The sequence below is a fragment of the Cervus elaphus genome, chromosome 29, assembly GCF_910594005.1.
Source record: "Cervus elaphus chromosome 29, mCerEla1.1, whole genome shotgun sequence".
NCBI lineage: Eukaryota > Metazoa > Chordata > Mammalia > Artiodactyla > Cervidae > Cervus > Cervus elaphus.
The window spans coordinates 58331694-58352910 of record NC_057843.1 but is presented as its reverse complement, the minus strand read 5'-3'; the positions used below and the strand labels follow the sequence as shown (position 1 = coordinate 58352910).

The following is a 21217-nucleotide window of genomic DNA, read 5'->3' as shown; positions in this document are numbered from 1 at the left end:
CAGAGGAAGTCCTCTTTCCTTTTTGCTGCTGCGCGGGGTTCTACTGTGTGAGCAGACCATAACTTATTTAACCAGTTCCTAAAACAAACTTTGGGTTGTTTCCTGTCTTTTGCTACTAGTACTTTGTACATGTATCACTTCCTATAGGTGTAAGTTTAACTGTAAAATAAATTCCCAGAGGTGCAATTGCTCTATCAAAGAGAACTTGCATTTGTGATCCTGACTTTGTTGTTTAGTCACTGGGTTGTGTCTGACTCTTTGCGACCCGATGGACTGCAGCGTGCCAGGCTTCCCTCTCCTTCACCATTTCCTGGAGTTTGCTCAAATTCCTGTCCGTTGAGTTGGTAATGCTGTCTAACCGTCTCACAGCCTTGTGGTGAGGGGCTTGTGTAACTCAGTGAAGCTATGAGCCATGCCGTGCTAGGCTCAGGATGGGTCATAGTGGAGTGTTCTGACAAAATGGACCACTGGAGGAGGGGATGGCAGAGCACTCCAGTATTCCTGTCACGAGAGCCCCATGTGATCTTGATAGATTTTATCAAATTGTCCACCAGGGGTGTGTGATGAGTAGACTCCCGTCAGACCTGTATGAGAGCATGTGTTTCCCTACAGCCTTCCTAACACTTGTGTTTTATTGGCTGGTCACAAGATATGATGGCAAACGTCCCAGGTAAGGGCCTCAGCTCTGGGACAAAACTGATCCAAGGGGACCTTCACTGCAGGAGAGGCGGTGGTGCTTGGTGGTTAAGCCTCTGAGTCAACCTGAGTTCCAATCCTCAGGCAAATCAGTCTACTTTTCTAGGTCTCAATTTTCTCAACTGCAAAATGGGGGAAATAATGCCATCTGCATTGGTTTCATTGTGGGGATTAACTGCAATGATACATGCTTCACGCAGGGCCTGGCGTGTGGCTGTGGGAAGCTGGCTCTGGCCTAACCAGTCGGGCGACCTCGGCAAAGAAGCCCTCCCCACCTGCGCTCCTGTGTCCTCTCTCATCAGGGAAGGAGGTGGGCTTGGTGTCCCCCAGACCCGCTTCCCAATCCAGGGTCCGGCCTGTCTTGCCCAGCGGCTTGCGGCACCCGCACTCACTCCTCCTCTCTCGTGCTCATCAAAGGTATTCAGGAGTCTCCCGTGCCGAACGGCCACTCACTGCCAGGCCGAGATTTCCTCCGGAAGCAGATGCGGGGAGACCTGTTCACGCAACAGCAGCTGGAGGTGCTGGACCGCGTGTTTGAGAGGCAGCACTACCCGGACATCTTCACCACCGCGGAGCCCATCAAGCCCGAGCAGGTATGACCCCGACTCGCCGCCTCCGCCACCCGCCCCCCGCAGGCAGGCCTGGGTGACGCACCCGAAGGCATCCGGCAGGGTGTGCGTGAGAGTGCCGGGTGTTACTCAGAGCCACACCTGGCCAGTGGCGGCCTCCGAGGTCTAGAGGACGCATCTGGGGCTCTCGCGATTGCTGGCCCTGGTGCCTGCTCTCTCGGGCCCGGCGGGGGGCGTTCCGTGTCTGGCTGCTCTGCCATTGCTGAGTGGGCTGTGCTTACCCGGGGCTCTGTGCACAGGCTGGTGTAATGATGTCCTGAGCCACTTGAGGTGGTCTTGGGTCATTATCCTGTCTGTCAGGATGCAGGTGGAGATATGTGAGCACCGTATGGCCATAAACCAGGTGATGATGGCCCTGGCGTGTCCCCCACTGTCAGCCCTCTCGTCATGTTGCCCTGTCATGCTTTTAGAATTGAATCCAAGGGTCTGGAGATGAAGAAGTGTCTCACTGGACAGACTCACAGCTGGGTCATTAGCAAGAGAGGGAAGAAAGCAAGATGATCCCTTGCTAGCAGCCTCCTGCTCTAACCTGGGCTGAGAAGCAGTCCCTGCCTGTGGCTACAGAGAAGGGAGGGACCAGAAAGGCTCTGCCCAGGGAGACGCTCTCAGGACCTCGATAAGTTTCCCCCTGAGTACCAGATTTGATTCAGGAGACTGGTTCCTGGTGCCCCGCATGTGACAAGCCCTGGGCTGGAGACCTCACAGGCACAGGTGGCTCGGACTTGATTCCTGCGTCCTGAGAGCTGCCATCCGCTGGGTGAGATGCAGGGGCCTAGAGCGGTGACTTCCCCAGCACTTGCTGGCTGGTCCTGGTGGTGAAGACTAACCTGCTGAGCCTCCTCTGCAGACTAATGAGAGGATGGCTTCTGCAGTTTTCCCAAAGAGTCACCCGAAACAGTGTAGGCTGCAGGACAGGCTGCCGTGGAGAGAGGAGGTGCCGGAGGGGACCTTGGACAGGGAGGAGTGAGCAAGGCCCCAGGGACCACCACCCTGTGACAGTCTGGCTGCCTTTGCGTGGTTCCTAGGAGGACACTCACAGACCATCTAGCTACTTTGTTTTCAGATGGGGAACCTGGGGCCTAGTGAGGCAAAGAGGCTTGGCCTAAGGTCACCCAACAAGTCTGGGCTTCCCTGCTGGTTCAGATGGTAAAGAATCTGCCTGCAAGTGCAGGAGACCTGAGTTCAGTCCCAGGGTGGAGAAGTTTCCCTGGAGGAGAGAATGAATACCCACTCCATTATTCTTGCCAGGAGAATTCTGTGGACAGAGGAGCCTGGCCATGGGGTTGCAAAGAGTCAAACATGACTGAGTGACTTTCATTCACTGACTCACTCACCCAACAAGTTATGTATTCACTTAACAAACACTGATGAGTGTTTATCATATGCAAGGCACTGAGCCAGTCACTCGGTACATGAGTGAACAAGACAGGCTTAGACCTGCCCTCAGGGAGACTGCTGATGTGTGGAAGAATCACAACAAAGAAGGATTACTCAAAGGGTCTTGGATGACAGATGTGCTAGGCACTGAGGAGGAGACGTCTGAGGTTCTCTGAAGGCATAAAGCAGGTACTGAGCCAGCCTGGAGGCCGCAGTGGCTTCCGCTGAGCCCCGAAGGGACGTGGTCGGGAGAACGGACTGGCAGAGAGAAGAGTACAAAGACCCTGAGGCCAGAGGGAGTGTGGCAGGAGTGAGGAAGGAAGGGAAGTGTGGCTGGGCTTCAGGGAAGGGACTGGGGGAGGGGAGGAGGAGATGCCGGGAAGCCGGGCCTGGTCTCATAGACGGTGCTCAGCGTTTCCGTCTTTCTCCTGCAGTGGAGTGACCCCTCCTCCAGGAATCACACAGTCATGGGTGCAGGTCAGAGCTAGTCTCACACACTGTAGGTCCTGGGCTCTGGGGAGAAGTGTCTGTTTCCATCACAGGCAGCCTGTCCCACTGCTCGGAGCCCTTCAGAGAGATGCCCGAAGCCACATTCCATCTGACCCCATAAGGAGAGAGCAGAGGGACTCAACTTGGCACCTTCCTTGGATGAGCCTACCTTTCCCTCCAGAATCTGGGAGAAAAGTTATCTTGTAACCTTTGACAATATTACATAATTTTAGAGCCAGTAGGGCTCTAAAAAGAAGCTATCAATCTCCTCATTTCTTAGAGGCCCACAGAAAGAATAGGTTTGTCTGACCTCTGCACAAAACCTCTGGCATTTCTACTAAGCTCTTATTTACTTAATTCAGACTTTAGGTGTCAGGGATCATGTTTCCCTCTGTGTTTCATGTGATTCTCATGCAAACACAGAATCTAATCCTAGTTCATTCAGCTTGGAATGCCCAGAAGCCGAGGCAGACTATAGGGCTTCATGCTTTGGAGGAGTCCACCCACGTATCCATGCACTCACTTGCTCAGATGCTCATTTGCTCATTTATCCCGCATGTATCTTACATGGTAGCTGTGACTCTGGCACAGTGCTGGGCCCCCAGAGGCAGGAGGGCAGGATGAATCAGACCTCAGCTCAGCCCCCAGCCTCACAGGGGCAATGTGATGTGGATTCAGAACCTGTAAGGTGAGGGAGAAAGTTCTGTGTACCCCGATGAACAGAGACGGTGCCTCCGCAGCGAGCACGGGGAGGAAGGATGTCATGGAGGAAGTGACGCTGGGGGACAGATCAGTAGGCCTGTGTAGAGATGGGCCTTGGAGGAGGAACCCTGTTCCTAGCAGTCTGGCCTTGCAGTGTCCTTCAGAACGACACGGACACTCTGCGGGCCTGACTCTGATTGTGTGGGCTCCGAGGCAGGGCCCGCCTGCGGGGTAATGACTGACTCAGTGCTTTCTGGTTCACCTTCCCGTAATGGGCCGTAATGAGGAGAGATAGTAGGTGAGACCACGGGGCTGCGGGTACGCACACAGGCACTGGACTATGAATGACGTACCCTCGCTCCGCACTCCCAGTCACTTGGGATAAATGTTGGCAGAGCAAGGGGCCACAGGCTAGGAAGGGACGTGCGTCAAGGGTACAGGTTTCTCACACCTGCTGGCAGCCTGGCCTGTGAGCCCCAGTGGGTCAGGAGCGGGCCCAGAGCTCTGGCCATCAGGGCCGGCCCCTCTTCCAAGTGTGAGCTGATCTGGTCTCCTGGGTCTAGTGGCAGCTCGTGGGGGAGGATGAAGATTTACTGGCCTTAGACTTGGGAGTGTCTGACTTGAGTCCAGCCTCTGCCCAGCTGGGCAAGTCACTTTTACTCCAGACTTCAGTTTCTGTATCTGGGACAGTAGGGAGTGTGGTTTTGACATCAGCCCAGCATAGCCCAGCAGTAGTGGCAGTGATCTTCCCTGTCTATGCAGTTTCCAAAGATCTTTCACATCCATCCTTGCATCAGACTCTCCATGCAAATGCCCGCTACACAGGCCAGGCAAGATTTGTGAGCCCATTTTACAGACTGGAACATTTTTTTTCAGACCGTTCACCCTGACCGTTTCAGGCTTCTGGGATTTGTCGAGGCTGCAGACCTGGACTCTGACCTCAAGATCTTTTGTCTACCTTGGACAAGACAGATATATGGGCCTCCGTGTCCCCAAACAGTTCTCGGAGCCAGTTTTCTGATTGGCTGGTTTTCAGAACTGGCCTTTTGCAGCCAGAGTCCGCTGGTCATTCTTAGAACCCTCAGAGTCTTGCCAGAGGCTTGGGTGGTCAGATCCTCCTTAATCCCCCTGCCTCCAACTGCCATGGGAAGAGCATACTTCCCCAGGGCCAGGCTGGGGTCCTGCCTGTCACTTCCACAAGCTCAGAGCCCACCCTCACCTGGCTGCTCTTCCTGCCAAGATCTGTCCCGGGTGGAAGCAGCCATGCTTCTTCCTTTTAAACAGGAACTTAGTAAAACCTTGTCCTGGGTAGAATGGGTTAATGTATACACACTCCTAGGACAATGAAACACTTCCTTTTCAAAATGGTTATTGAAAAAGCAATTCTGGTTTTCCTCCATGTGGAGTGAGTAAAAATCACCTTGGAGGAGAAGAGAAAAAAAACAGAAACGCGGGCGAGTGGTGTGTGTGTGTGTGTGTTTCGAACAGTGGAATGTGTTTCAGTAAAACTCACGTTGACGCTGTCATGGGTGCCACGCTGCTGGCTGGCGGGAGCTGGTCCCTCCTCCGGCCACGGCAGGAAGGCCACCCCCGAGCACAGCCTGCCGTATTTACTCTCGGCAGACTATTAACCAACACTAGGCTATTAATCTGGCTTTTGAGCCTTCACTAAAGCCCATAAAAGCTCACAGTTGTCAAATGGAGTTCATTTTAATTTCCTTTCAATCACAGTAAATTATTCAGGTGATAAATCAGCTGGAGCAGCCTCCTGGCTGTAATAGAAACCCTAATTCCTGGCTAATTATCCAGCCCATTGCTGCCAACAGATCAATACGGGCGCAAAATGGAACGGGCCCAGGGCCCTCCCTCCCATCGGGCCAGAGACAGGAAGACAGCTGGGGAAGGGGGACGTGCTGCTGACCTCCCGGGAAGTTCAAAGGTCACAGGGGGTTAAACCGGGAGAAGTCCTGTCCCTTGCTAACAGAGAAGCCGCCAGGAATGACTCCTGCCCCCATCAGCTGCTTTGCCCCTGCTCAGCGGCCTTTCTCCAGGCTGGTGGGCCTGGGGCTGAGTGCTGCCTGCTTCTGTGGGCATCCTCTTCCTGGGAAGGGGTTGGTTTTATGTTTCTGAGCACGATTGAGCTGGGTCATCAGAGAGGGTTTGAACTCTTGCTAAGTCAGGTAGAGAGCTGGGGACTGTGAGGAAATGATGAGGTGGCACACATGTTTTCGTTCTTCAGGGAATTCTGGAGGAGAGCGGGCAGGGAGGGAAGTGGGGAGCGGAGACAGGTGTGCCAGGCTAAGCATGGGGAAAGGCTTCCTGGAGGAGGTGTCTTTCATGCGGTGCCTTGAGGGGTGGGCAGAACGCAGCTCTGTGGAGAAGGTAGAGTTGGCTGCAGAGGGCGTTCTAGGCGGGAGCTACATGGATAAAGGCGTGGAGGGTGGAGGTACGGCAGGGACCTGCGGGCCAGGCTAAGTGGCTGGCATATGGGCTGAGTCAAAGAAAGTCGGAGACAAAGGGCTGCAGCAGCGGGCGGCCCTGAACCCCGAAGGGCTGGCTTTGCCTGGAGGCAGTGCGTCCCAAGGAGCCCAGAGTCTGAGGCCTGGGCTGGTCGGCGCTCCTGGAAGCAAGCGTCCGTGGGGCTCCTGCCTCCTGCGCGGTTCCTGCTGCCCTGCGGGCTTTCTCTTCCCGAAGCGCATCCTCACGTGGTGGCCCTTGTGGTTTCCCACTGCTCAAAATCTAAATCCCAGCTTTCTGTCTTCATCCCGGCCCTTCACCATCCCCGCGGCCCTCTGCTTCCCTACACGATGCTCTGCTGGAGCCGGGCCTGACCCCTCATGCTCCACATGGGTTGGGCTCCTCGTATGCGAGTGGGCCATGGACGATGGCTGTGTGTGTGTGTGTGTGTGTGTGTGTGTGTGTGTGTGTGTGTGCATGCATGGACGATGGCTGGTGTGTGTGTGTGTGTGCATGCATGGACGATGGCTGGTGTGTGTGTGTGTGTGTGTGCCATGGACGATGGCTGGTGTGTGTATGTGTGTGTGTGTGTGTGTGCCATGGATGATGGCTGGTGTGTGTGTGTGTGTGTGTGTGTGTGCGCCATGGACGATGGCTGGTGTGTGTGTGTGTGTGTGTGTGAGAGAATGCGTGCCCAAGCGTGGGAACCCCAGGGATGGCTCTGAGCTTGGAGTGAGGCAGGGACTGCAGTTATTATTCTTTCTTGATGCTGTTATTCCCCAAACTCCTGCTCACAGTTTCCCTGGATGGAACACTCTTTCAGTCTGTTTCTAAACCTATGCTGTCCAGGCCCAGCAGGAGTCCTGCCTGCCCTGGGAGCCCTTCACTCACCCACTTAGTCCAGGCTGTCTTGCCTCTTGTTTGAGCTCATGAATGCACCGGGTTCTAGTCATTACTGTTAATAATTGTTGTATTCATTGCTTACCAGGGACCTGGCTCTATTCTGAGAAGAACTCTCCCAGCCCCATCTCTTTACAAAGTCACAAAACTCCTGTTATCCCCATTGTGCAGACAGGATGGCTGAGGCTTGGTGAGATCAGTTCAGTGACTTAGCCACAGGGACTCAGTAAGTGTGGAGCCAAGTTGGAAGCCAGGTCCAGAGCTCACACTGGTAGCCACTAGACTCCCCACAGTTAAACACAATCAGGCTGACCATGGACTCTTGCAGGCAGGCAGTGTCCTCGAGACACAACCTGGCGGTCCAGTCTACTCACCCTGGGAGCTCTGCAGGAATCATGAAGTGCCGGGGCTGCCGGCGACCAGCATGGTCTCTGGAGGCCTGAGCCGAAGTCGGGGCCGCGACTGTACCCTCTGCTCTGAGCTAGCTGTGCTCAGGGCCAGGCTCCTCCACTGCAGACAGAATAGAGTTTATTCAGAAGAGGAGGCTGAAAGTCTTTCCTTGAACCAGAATTTAAAGAGACACGTGTACCCCAGTGTTCACTGAAGCACTGTGTACAATAGCTTGGACATGGAAGCAACCTAGATGTCCATCAGCAGATGAATGGATGAGGAAGTTGTGGTATATATACACAATGGAATATTAACCAGCTATAAAAAAAGAACGCATTTGAGTCAGTTCTAATGAGGTGGATGAAACTGGAGCCTGTTATACAAAGTGAAGTAAGTCAGAAAGAGAAACACCAATACAGTATATTAATGCGTATATATGGAATTTAGAAAGATGGTAATGACAACCCTATATGCAAGACAGCAAGACACAGATGTAAAGAACAGACTTTTGGACTCTGTGGGAGAAGGCAAGGGTGCGATGATTTGAGAGAATAGCACTGAAACATGTGTATTACCATATGTGAAATAGATCACCAATCCAAGTTCGATGCATGAAACCGGGCACTCAAAGCCAGTGTCCCTCTGGGACAACCCAGAGGGATGGGATGGGGAGGGCGGTGGGAGGGGGGGTTCTGGATGGTGGACACATGTCCTGATTCATGTCAGTGTATGGCAAAAACCACCACAATATTGTAAAGTAATTGACCTCCAATTAAAATAAATGAATTGATCTTTAAAAGAGAAAGCCTTTCCTCAAAGGGATGACTGGAGAAATTGGGACTATTTGGTCTGAAGAAGGGAAGACTTAGGGGTGTGAGCAGGGAAGGAGACAGGCTACGGGAACTTTCTAATAGCCCACGCTTCCCCATAGTGGAGTGGGCCTCCTTGTGAAGTACTGAGTGTCCCGTCACTGGAGGCATATAAGGAGAATCATATACGCTGTATCAGAAGTTTAAGAATCCACTGAGGACTTGATCAGTTAAAAGTCAGGGTCCATCCAACTTGAAAGAATGATTCTAGCATAAGAAGAGTGAGACGGTCTGGTGGAAGGGACAGAGGGGAAGGGAAAGGAGAGGCAGCAGAAGGAGACCTTTGATGTTGCAGCGTGGCAGGGACACTGAGGACCCTCAGGGTCCTCACTCGGGCAGGCAGAGAGGCCTGAGTCATGGGGGCTGTGACTCAGAGCCGCAAAGGACTGGAGGCTGCAAGGTCTTGGGAGACCAGCGAGGAGCCCAGCTCTTCCACTGCGTAGAACAGGGCTGGGGTTCTGGGAGTCTAGACACCAGGGGCTGCTGCTGTCCTCACCGCCTGCACACAGTGCCCGGCATCCTCTGTCCAGAGGTTCAGGGCCAGACCCCGAGGAGGTAGGCAGTGGAGAGAAGGATTGAACAGACCTGTGTCCTGCCCACAGGAGCCACCACCTGCAGCGGGTCTGACGGAGTGTGAGGCGCAATTGAAGATAAAGGAATTGCTCACTAAAAAATCACAACAACCTCTCCCCCAGCTCTCTTGCTCACGTCAACTATGAGACAGTATATGCAGTATAGTCTTCATTTGGCAGATGAACAATTAAGTAACATGCCCCAAATGATGTAGCTGGTAAGAAGTCACATTCTCCAATCTCTGCTTTTTGTGGGTGTAGACTGTCTTCTGGAGTCAGCCCCCTGACCTCTGCAAGTGTAGACATCTCCTGAATGCTTGGTTGATCTCATTCAGCAAATATTTATGGAGTACTTGCTCTGTGCCAAGGACTGTGCTAAGTGCTGGGGACACAGCAGCCACAAAGACAGATGTGGTCCCCAGAAGTTACCAACAGCAACGGAGAAACAGATTTTAACAAAATAATTATGCCAGCAAAAGCAGTGTACCATTACCAATAGTTACAGAGTGTGATGAGCATGGAGAACAGACAGATCAGGGTGTGCTGAGAGGAAAGAGTGGGACCTCACTGAGATGGGAGGTCAGGGATGTCTATCTGAGAATGGCACCTTTGAGCTCAAGGTGGGGAAGGGTGGTGGGAACAGTGTCTCAGGCAGAGGGAACAGCCAGCACAAAGGTCTGAGGCTGGGAAGACTTTGGGCTTTCATGGTGGCCTGCTCTTAGATCAGTCACGTCTCTCTGGGTCATGATTTCTGCCTTTGGGGTGGGAGATTAGACTGGGTCATCCTTGAGATCCATTCTAGCTCTAACATTCTGTGAGAGAGAAAACAAATTGGGAATTCATCTCTTATTTTTATTTTGACTTGTTTACAGTTTTTTCTTCCTGTCTGTTCCACTCTTTTAGATGACAGGCAAATCTGTGTATGTGGGGTTTAAAGATTACAAGTGAATTGTCAAAGAGCTGCCTGTGCCTTGCAGGGTTGTTCTTTCATTCATTTATTCATTCATTCATCCAAGAAATTTTTACAGATGTGCCATGTTAGTGACATTGACCGTGCTGTGTGGCATAGGGTAACAGCAGTAGATGCAACCTTCATTCTCTGATGGGTTGAGGATAGTTGTCATTCAGGTTGCTTAGCTTTATTTATTGTTGCAAATATGGGAGTGATGACGCTTTGTAAAGCATCAGCAGAAGTCAGATGGCAATAGAAAATATCTTCAAATGTTAAGAGATAATAACAATTGACCTATCTTCAGATAAATGATCATTTAATAGTGAAGGAAAACATTTTAGACAAAAAGAGAGTTTACCACTAATACACTCTTGGTGAATGGCTAAACAATGTACTTTAGTAACAAGGATATGAGAGACTTCTGGTTTGGGCTCTAATATATGAAGAGCCTGGGGGTCACCACTCCCATATTTGCATCAAGAAATAAAGCTGAGCAAACTGAATGGCAATGACTATTCTCAACCCATCAGAGCATTAAGCTTGCAGGGCAAGCAGCTACTGCAAAATTTGGAAAGACAATACAGAGAGTTACAGCTGAGATCTACCAGATTAACAGAAAACCTCACGCTAAAGGCCTGTTCACCTCAGTTTCTGTACTCAATACTATCGTGTCCAGCTTTCAACAAAAAGTTAGGCAAGAAAAAAAAAAAAAAAAAACGGTCTGCAGAGATAGAGTAAGCATCAGAAGCAGACTCAGCCATTAGAGTTTAGAATTTGACAGATGACACAGGTTTTAGAATCATTAGATAGGGATAAAAAAAAAGTATTTATTTGGTTGCGTCAGGTCTTAATCGCATCACGCAGGATCTTTTGTTGAGGCATGCGGGCTCAGTAATTGTGGTGAGTGGGCTTAATTGTTTTGTGGCATGTGGGATCTTAGTTCCCCAACCAGGGGCTAAACCCACATACCCTGCATTGCAAGGCGGATTCTTAACCCCTGGGCCACCAGGAAAGTCCCTAGAAAGGGAATTTAAAATAACTATGATTGATATGTTAAGGAATTTACTGGAAAAAGGATTCAGCATGAAAGAATATGTTGGCAATGTAGACAGAGAGGTGGAAACTCTAAGAAACAATTGAAAAGAAATGCTAGAAAAATTTTTAAAAATACAGTGACAAAAATAAAGAAGACCTTTGATGGGTGCATCCATAGATCGGACATAGTCAAGTAAAGGCGTCAGAAAACTTGGAGATGTGTCGATAGAAACTTCTCAAACTGAAATGTAAAAGTAAAAGAATGGAAGAGCAAAGGCACAAACCAAAAACTAGAACATGATCCAAGAATTTTGGGACAATTTTTGAGAGGAATAACGTATGCATAATTGGAATACCAGAGGGAGAAGAGAGAATGAAGAAGTATTTGAAGTGTTTGTTGCTTAGCCATGTCTGACTCTTTGCAACCCCTGGACTGTAACCTGCCAGGCTCCTCTGCCCATGGGATTCTCCAGGCAAGAATACTGGAGTGGGTAGCCATTCCCTTCTCCAGGGGATCTTCCCAACTGAGGGTTGAACCTGGGTCTCCTGCACTGCAGGTGAATTCTTTACCGTCTGAACTCACCAACCTAGAACTGTACCCCCCAAATGAAGGAAAAATGAGGAGAAGTAGTAATGGCCAAGAATTTTCCAAAATTAATGTCAGATAATCAAATCACAGATCTGGGAAATTCAGAAAATGTCAATCAGTAGATGAAAATACCACAATATCTAAACCTGCACATATCATATTCAGACATCAGAAAACATAAGATGAAGAAAATCCTTGAAAGAAGCCAGAGGGACAGAAACCACCTTACTTAAAGAGGAACAAGGAAAAGAATCACAGTGGATTTCATGTCAGAAACCATGCAAATAGGAAAAGAGTGGAGTGAAATATTTTAAGCACTGAAACGAAAAACCTACCAACCTAGAACTCTGTACCTTGGGAAATTGTCCCCCCAAAATGAAGGAAAAATGAAGATTTTCTGTCAAACAAAAATGGAGTGAATTCATGACCAGCAGACCTGTCTTGCAAGAAATGTTAAAAAATTAATTCTTTAGAGAGAAAGAAAATAATATAGGTCAGAAACTCAAATCTGCAGGAAAAAAAAAAAGAGAGGGGTGTCAGAGAAGGAATAAATAAAGATAAAAATTCTTTGATTTTTCTTAAGTTTTAATTGATCTAAAAGGAAATTGCTTAAAGCAAAAATGTAACATTGTATCCACATGATTATAACATACGGATGAGTGAAATGAATGACAGGTCACAAGGGGTAAAGAGGGGAATTGGGAATACTCTCTTAGAAGGGACTTGTACTATAATTTAAGAAGTACAATGTTATTTGAAGGTTAATTTAGATTAGTTGTAAATATATATTGAAAATTCTAGGGCAATGACCAAAACTATCTTTTTGACTTAAAAATGTTTTTTAAATTGTGATAAAAATGCGTAATACAAAAATTACCCTCTTAACCATATTTAAGTATATAGTTAAGTAGTGCTAAGCAGATAAAATGGACTCATATGACATATTTAATTAAACCCAGAAAAGGAAGAAGAAAAGCAGGGAAAAAAGAAATAAAAAGCAAGTTCAATAAATAGAAAACAATTAAAAACATAGTAGATATTAATCCAATTATATCAATAATTGCTTTCGATATTAATGGTCTAAGAATACCTATTAAAAGAAAGGAACTGTCAGAGTGCATTTAAAAAAGCTCACAAGACCCAACTATTAATATATATTGCCTATGAGAAGGATATGAAATACAGAAAGAAGGAATAAGATTTAAGTCCCAATTGAGAAGCAATGATAATCAAATAATTGATATACAAAGGATTATTTAAATAACTATTGACTGTAGCGTCAGCTTCCCTGGTGGCTCAGTGGTAAAGAAAATGCCTGCTGATGCAGAGAACACGGGTTCAATCCCTGGGTCGGGAAGACCCCCTGGAGAAGGAAATGGCTACCCATTCCAGTATTCTTAGCTGCAAAATCCCATGGACAGAAGAGCCTGGCAGGCTATGGTCCTTGGGGTTGCAAAAGAATCGGTCACAACTTAGTGACTAAACAACAATAAACATAATGGCTGGTTTGGGGGATTTAAAAACAAAGTGAAAAAAGAAAATAATAATATATAAGGCTGGGAGTGGGCTGCTCTGAGTTGAAAATTCTAAGACCCTTGTATTACTCAGCTGGAGGACAAATATATTGATAAACTGTGAATCTGATTATGTCAGGGATGCAGGTAAGCAAATTAAAGGTCATCATTAAAGGCATAACAATGGAATGTATAACTTCCAAACCAGAGGAGGCAAGGAGATATATAAAGTGTCAGTGAGTCCAAGAGAAAACAGGGGAGAGGAAGGAAAAAGCAAAGAAGCTTAGACCATTAAAAATACAAAATTAGATAGTAGATGGTAGAAATAAATAAAAATGTTTGAGCAGTCCCAATAAATATAAATAGATTGAATTTGCTAGATAATACAGAGGATATGAAAAATAACTAAAACTAAGAAATATGCTGCTTATAGGAATAACCTAAAACAAAATGGTACTGGAAGGCTGCAAGTAAGGAGATAGGAAAACTAAATAAAATATGATAGAGTACTATCCCTCTCAGATGAAATTAAAGCCCAATGTATCCTTAAAGACAAAGAGGACCATTACTCAATGATAAGAAAATTCACAGGAAAATATAACAATCCTGAACCTGTATATTCTAAGCAATGGAATCTCAAAACATATAAAGCAAAAATTATCGATGAACAAAGGGAAAAACCCCATATTATTTTCTGGAGACTTTACCATACCCCTCTTATTAATGGATAGATCAAATGGACAAAAAATTAACAGAGACATTCGTAAGTTTTGCACAACATAATTAACAAGTTAGATCAAATAGATGAGTGAAAACCAACAATTTGAGAGTATACGTGCTTTTCAAACACCCACAAAGAACACACAGAAATGGACTGTGTGCTGCTTGTGAAAACGAATGTCAGCAATACCCCAAATCCACACCACAAACCATGTGCTTTGATTGCAGTGCACTGAAATTACAACTTAATAGTCCAAAGTAAATTATGGTTTCCAGTCTTCTGTAGTTTGGAAGGTAAAAATCAAAAGCAATTTTCTGAAGAAAAAAAAAAAAAATCCCTGGGTCAGAAAAGAAATCCTAATGGAAATTACAAAATATTAGAACTGAAAACCAAAAACAAAAACCCAGCACTGCATATAAGAACTTGCACAATAAAGCTGAAGGGGTACTTAGAGGAAATGCATAGCTTTAAGTGCATTAATTTAATACAGACGGTAAAAGAGTAATGGGTTAAACGTAAGCATTCAACTCAAGAAGTTAGAAAAAGTGCCACAGAGTAGATTCCAATTTGGTAAAACAGAAGTAACACATGTATGTTGCAAAAAGATTCAAGCAACACAGAATCATGCTAAACAGAAATGAAAGACCCTCTTCCTATTTGTTGCCGAATATGTCTCAGAGTGCCGAATAGTCTCAGTTAACTAATGAAAGAAGAGTTTCTAGGCTTGTAGGTGTGGGTGTAACAGTTATAGCGATAGCAGGAGTGGGCATATCTCTGTGTAGGGATGGCTCAGTGGTTTCTTAAATAATAACTTCATAGTTATAAAAGTAAGATTTCAGAAGACCAAGCAAAGGGTCATGAAGATTAACAAAGCGCTGGTGAGAAAGATCTAGGGGTTTTAGTTGTCTGTGAACTTGGTCACGTGGCTGCCAGTGAATGTAAACTATCCTGTGTTGGTCAGGCCACGCCTGTAACGTGGGATTCCAGGTGAGTGCTTCCCCTTAAGAAGGATGTTGACTAACTGGAAGATGACCAGAGGAGGTGAACAGCTTGGGGAAGGGATTACACCTCTAACATTTACTGAGCACTCTGTGTGTGCCAGGAATCTGTGCCGAACTCTTGCTGAAGTTCTTTACCTGATGCTCTATGGAGTAAGTGGTGTGAAATTATTCCAATTTTACAGATGAGGAAACTGAGTGGAGAGAGGACAACTTGTCCGAAGATCCATAAGTAGAAACATTTAGAGCCAGATCTTGAAGCCAGGCAATCAGAGTTCAGGGCCTGTGCCTCGAACCACCATTTATCCAGCTTAATCCACCACCAAACCTGTCTTGTGAAGCACTTGTGGAAGGAGTGGAACCCTTGCCTGGAAAAGGGAAAACTCACTGGATACACTGGAGAAGGCAACGGCAACCCACTCCAGTACTCTTGCCTGGAAAATCCCGTGGACAGGGGAGCCTGGTGGGCTGCAGTCCATGGGGTCGCAAAGAGTCGGACACGACTGAGCGACTTCACTTCACTCACTTCACTCACTTCATACTTTATCACTGGAGAAGGAAATGGCAACCCACTCCAGTACTCTTGCCTGGAGAATCCCATGGACGGAGCGGCCTGGCAGGCCATGGTCCATGGGGTCGCAGAGAGTCGGACACGGCTGAAGTGACTGCGCAGGCACTGGATACACAAGAGTAGAATCAGATCTCAGAGCAGCGCCCATGGAGAAGCAGCAGACTCATCTGTGGCTCCAGCCGGCAGACCTAGGACCTAGCGGGAATTAGAGAGAGGCAGCTTTCAACTCAGTCAGAAGAAACTTTCCAAACAGGCAGAACTGTACACGTGTGGATTGGCTGTGGGTTTCCTGTCACTGGGAGTGTCTGGCCTGGGCAGTGTGGCCTCTTGGGAAGAAGGCCAAGGGAAGTCTTCAAGCTTTCGAGGAGAGGGGTTTGAAAGAAATGACCAGTAGGGTCTCTGCCCATTCTGAGCTTTGGCACCCTGTGACAGATGGGGTTGTCTTTTCTCTCTTCTCTTTTGGAAAAAAAAAAGATGGATTTGTTGGTCCTTTCCTGATGTCTTGGCTGTGAAACAAAACAATGAATTTATTGAAGACTATCACATAGACCAACTCAGTGTCATTGCTTTTAAAAGGAAATGGACAATTCCCGGGGCTTCCCTGTTGACTCAGACAGTAAAGAATCTGCCTGCAATGCAGAAGGCACCAGGTTCGATCTCTGTGTTGGCAAGATCCCCTGTAGGAGGGCATGGCAACCCACTCCAGTATTCATGCTTGGGAAATCCCATGGACAGAGGATACAGTCCACTGGGCCGCAAAGAGTCGGACATGACTGAGCAACTAACACTTTGCCGTCCCAGGGGCACTGGTGATAAAGAGGCTGCCTGCTGATGTAGGAGACGCATGAGATGCAGGTTCGATCCGTGGGTCAGGAAACTGCCCTGGAGGAGGTCGTGGCAACCCACTCTGGTATTCTTGCCTGGAGAATCCCATGGACAGAGGAGCCTGGCGGGCTACGGTTCATAGGGTCACAGAGAGTCGGACATGACTGAAGTGACTTAGCACGCGTGGACAATTCCAGGGTTGGGGTAAGGGAATTGGTGATGGTATAATTGTTTTTGGCCACCAAAAGGGCAGATAACTTTATCCACCTGTTGTAATTTCTACAGATTTCTGACAAGAGCTGGCTCATCAGCATGAGGATGTGAAAGGAAGATGATGAGAGGCTGAACTCAGCAGGAGCTGAGGGGGTGAGGTCTTGGAGGCAGGCTGGTTCTAAATGACAGGATAAGGTCCTTCCTGTGGCCATCCATGGGGCTGGGCAGGGGGATGGAGAGCAAGACCAATAGAGTCAGAGAGGATGCTCAATGAGGTCAAGAGCAAGTGAAGATGACAGTGGGAGGGCCCCAAGAAGGAGGCACCTGTCAGGAGGGGTGCAAGCAGTCCACTAACAGTACGGGGGGACTGGCCTGGGCTGACTTGTGGGGTTCTCATGAGGAGAGCAGAGAAGGCAGTGGCACCCCACCCCAGTACTTCTGCCTGGAAAATGGACAGAGGAGCCTGGCAGGCTGCAGTCCATGGGGTCACTAAGAGTCGGACACGATTGAGTGACTTCACTTTCACTTTTCACTTTCATGCATTGGAGAAGGAAATGGCAACCCACTCCAGTGTTCTTGCCTGGAGAATCCCAGGGACGGGGGAGCCTGGTGGGCTGCCGTCTATGGGGTCGCAGAGAGTCAGACAGGACGGAAGCGACTTAGCAGCATCAGCAGCAGCGGGAGATGGTGTGACAGGATGCTGTTAGGGAGCAGAGCCCTGGGATTGGTGCTGGGGCGCAGTGAGTGTGCAGACTCCTCTACCTTGCCCAGAAATTCCTGGGGCAAGTGGAGAGGCCCACTTTCCACTGGGAAAGAAGTCAGGGACCCACCTCTGCAGGTGGGATTAAGAGCGCAGGCTTCCAAAGCAGCTGCTTGGGACTTCACAACCCGTTAGGTTACTTTTGAGCCTGGGGAGATGGGGTCATGTGTGATGGCAGGCTTACCTCCAGGACCTGTGTGATTCTTTCTTTATTCCTGGACCTGAGCTTGCTGGGCGCTTTCACTTAGACGGACATGAGCTTTTCTTCTTTGTGTGCAAAGTTACTGTCTAAACTCACTTAACTTACCACTGCTTTAACCTCGGTTTTCTCATATCATGGGATAATAATAGTTCTATGTCATTTGGGCTGTACAGATTAAACGAGATGAACATAGCAAAGGGCTCAGCAGAGCACCCGGCTCATAAGAGACACTAGATTAATGCTACTTCTATGATTGTTGTTGTTATTATTATCAAGGGGCATTCGTCAGCGCTGAGATTCCACAGAGCAGAGAGTCAGGGTCGTGGTGGGAAAGAAGCCAGGCTGGATAGACAGGAGGGGGCTGTGAGGAGGCACAGTGCGGGGAGTGTCGGGTGGGAGGGCTGATAGACCCGCGGGGGAATGTTGGGTGGAAGGGGTGATAGACCAGACGCGGTGCTTAGGAGTTGCTGGGAACTTTCTCCTCCCCAGGCGTTTCCTGCTTTCACTGTTGGCCCAGCTACAGATTACACAGGCAAATGAGCTTAGGCTTTGAGGGGAAAATCCTATTAACGTAATCAAAATAACAATTTGTATCACTTTTAGAACTTCTGCCCGAGGAGCTAAGAAATCTCCGTAATAAATTAATAATTCCAGGGTTGTGTTGGAAGAACCTTCCCTTACAAAAAAGCAAATTCCTATTTCCCTTTTGGTACCACAGAGGACAGGAATTCTCCAGAATCCTAGATCAGATCTGAAGGGTGAACGGGATATTCCAACCCAGACTGGGATACTTCGGAGCTTGTGAGTGTCCCTCCTGACGGGAGGACTGGGACAGCGGGTGCCTGTGACCGTGCCCTTGGGGACGCCTGCCACGGCCCGCTGTGCTCAGCTGTCTGGAGGCTCAGGGATCCGCACCGGTCACCCGTGCCGGCCACAGGCAAGGGCTTCAGTCAGGGCTCTGCGGGTCACCCGGCTCTGGAACCTGGCGCCTGGACCAGCTGGGTGTGTGACCCTGAGCCAGTTGCCCACCCTCACTGAGCCCCAGTTTTCCCATCCGCAAGAGGAAGATGGGGATGCGTGTGCCTCAAGCAGCATTAGTGTGAGCACAAAACAGGAGGCTCGTGTGTGTAAGGTCTTGGACAGTTCTTGGCACATGGGGACCCTCAATAGATGTATTTATCCTTATTATTGACGTCCTCAGAGAATGCCTGAATGATGCAGACAAGGCTCATGGGGGCTGCACGGGAAGCAGGTGGGGAGGAAGATGAGTAAGACGGTGCTGGGAGAAGAGGAAGAGCCTTGTGCATGTATAGTCTGGGGTAGGGGGAGGAGTTTCAGTTGGCCAGAACATGCAGGCTGCATTTGATGATTCTGAAAAGCCCATCTTAAAACACATACACACACACTGCAATATAATCAAATGTAATATAATATAGCTTCCAGGTGTCCCAGTGGTAAAGAATCCACCTGCCAATGCAAGAGACACAAGTTCCATCCCTGGGTCAGGAAGCTCTCCTAGAGGAGGAAATGGCAACCCACTCCAGTATTCTTGCCTGGAGAATACCCATGGTCAGAGGAGCCTGGCAGGCTACAGTCCATGGGGTTGCAAAAAGCTGGACATGACTGAACAACTGAGCAGACACACGTATAATAATAATAGAATATCTGGACAGTGCGTGTGGTTCAATACTTTGTATTATCTCATTTAATTCTCATAACAAACCCTTCCAGCTTGGTATTGATTTTCCTCATTTAAAAGATGAGGAAACTGAAGGGATGCTCCTTGATATACAACAAGGCTTAAAGTGTTTACATTCCATGTGCCGGGGAGGACACGTGCAGGGGGTTTGGTTACAGTGAGATTTTTTTACGTCTTTTCAACTTCAGCACTTCGCACTTTTGGGTGTTGGGGATGAGGACTGGGGGCAGGGCTGCGCCTGGAGCTATGGGGAAGGGAGCATTGCTCCCCTGTGGGATAGCCCTTTAGGAGATGGTGTATTAATTTTTACAGATTGTTTTCAACTCATCCCCTTATGAACAGCACCTGGGTGTTAAATTACAGCCTATGGAGTAAATCTGGAGAAAGCCTGTGCTCTCTGTGCCCTGGGGACAGCCCTGTAGATCCTCTGGCTACTAATCTTTTTCTGGGCTTCTGATCCTCTTCGGAAGGGATAGTTAGGTAACCATTTCCCTCCTGTTTTGGCTCTCAGCATAGCTGACATCATTTGTTCTTTGTGGTTTGGGAGGTTAGGAACTGATATGCAGAAAGTAGGCTGTGGGGCTTTCAGATTCTCTGGGGACTTGCTTATTGATAACTAGATTCTCAAGTGTCTCCTGGGGAAATCTCACAGCTCATGTGACTTCCTAATAAAATGGACTTTAACCCCAAAGAGCCTGGTGAGCCTGTGCCCTATGTCACCAATAACTTGTTTTCCCTTCTGTCATCCAGTTGACTCATTTTATTCCTTTAGCAGGCCTGTGAAGCGGGGACTTTTATTATCTTAATTTAAAAATTTTTTTATGTGGACCATTTTTCAAGTGTTTATTGAATTTATTACAATATTGCTTCTTCTTTTTTTAATGTTTTGGTCTTTTGGCCGTGAGGCATGTGGGATCTTAGTACCCCAACCAGGGATCGAGCCTGCATCCTGTGGATTGGAAGGCAAAGTCTTAACCACTGGATTGCCAGAGAAGTCCCTGTTCTTGTAATTTTATAGATGAGGAAACTGAGGAAGAAAATGACTCAGTAAGTTTCCCAAGGCCTCGCAGCCCGTGGTGGTCCTGGGATTACCTGAGGCTCTTCTGTCTCACTCAAGAGTGACCTAAACAGCTGGACCAGCTGATCTAAAATTTTCAGTAAGAAAGGCTGTGGGCCAATTATTCTAAAATAAAAGTTACTGCTTTTAGGACCTGTTTCCCATATTCGAGCAGATTTGTAAATAGCAATCCCTTTTCACAAGCTACTTGCTTTGGTTTTCTTGAAACAGATTTCATCCCAGAAGGTATTAGAAGTGGCATTGATCAAAGCTAGTTGTCCAAAGGGAGTTTTGTTTCTTTTGTTTTTTAATGACAGAGATGGGAGGGGCTATATCTGCCCCCAGCACCTCCTGGGCCATTACCCTTGTGACAGGGCTGAACGGAGGAGAACTCTGGGGTCTCCATCATCTCTGTGTCGCTGTGTTGAACTGGACCTGAAGCAATTTTCTAAGGAAGTTCCTGTCCTTGTGGCAGGCAGCTCTTCTGCCGATCTCTGAAGCTTCAGCCCCAGGTTCCTACCAGGCCCCTCAGTTTTCACAAGAGGATGTCAGCTCCCAAGTGGGGCTCTACTGAACTGCAGGCATAGAGGAGCTTCCCTCCTGCCACTTGTTAGAACCAAAAAGCTTCCCACTGTTACTCGGCTCAGAGGGAAAAGTATTTAGGGGAGGGCCAGATATGGTCCCTTCTCTAGCAAGTTCCTAAGTCTCTAGCCCCAGTCTTGGCTTTGATGATGTGGATTGCGTTGTATTTGAGAACGTGGGCTCTGGAACCAAACTGCCTGGGTTGAGTCCCAGCTCTGTCATCTACCAGCTGCATGGCCTTGGGCAGGTTCCTTGGACTTGCTAAACCTCAGTTTTTTCATCTACAAAATGGGGATGATGAGTACTTGCTTTCTAGGATATGTGAGGTTTCCACACGGCTCCCTGTGCAGTGCAGGGCCCACTCAAACAGGTCTTACGTGGTCTCTGGTGGCTCCAGTTGACTGTCATTGGTTCCATT

The 21217-nt window shown here is 48.2% G+C and overlaps 1 protein-coding gene across 6 annotated transcripts in view; it reads left to right on the top strand.

The window, feature by feature from the left end:
- The window catches only part of PAX5 (paired box 5), a 184580-nt gene that overhangs the window by 66921 nt on the left and 96442 nt on the right, over positions 1-21217 (top strand). For all 6 annotated transcript variants that reach the window (XM_043891325.1, XM_043891329.1, XM_043891327.1 and 3 more), the window contains one exon: positions 1114-1289. In XM_043891325.1, the coding sequence (XP_043747260.1) occupies positions 1114-1289 (176 nt within the window). The remainder of the gene's footprint in view (positions 1-1113; positions 1290-21217) is intronic.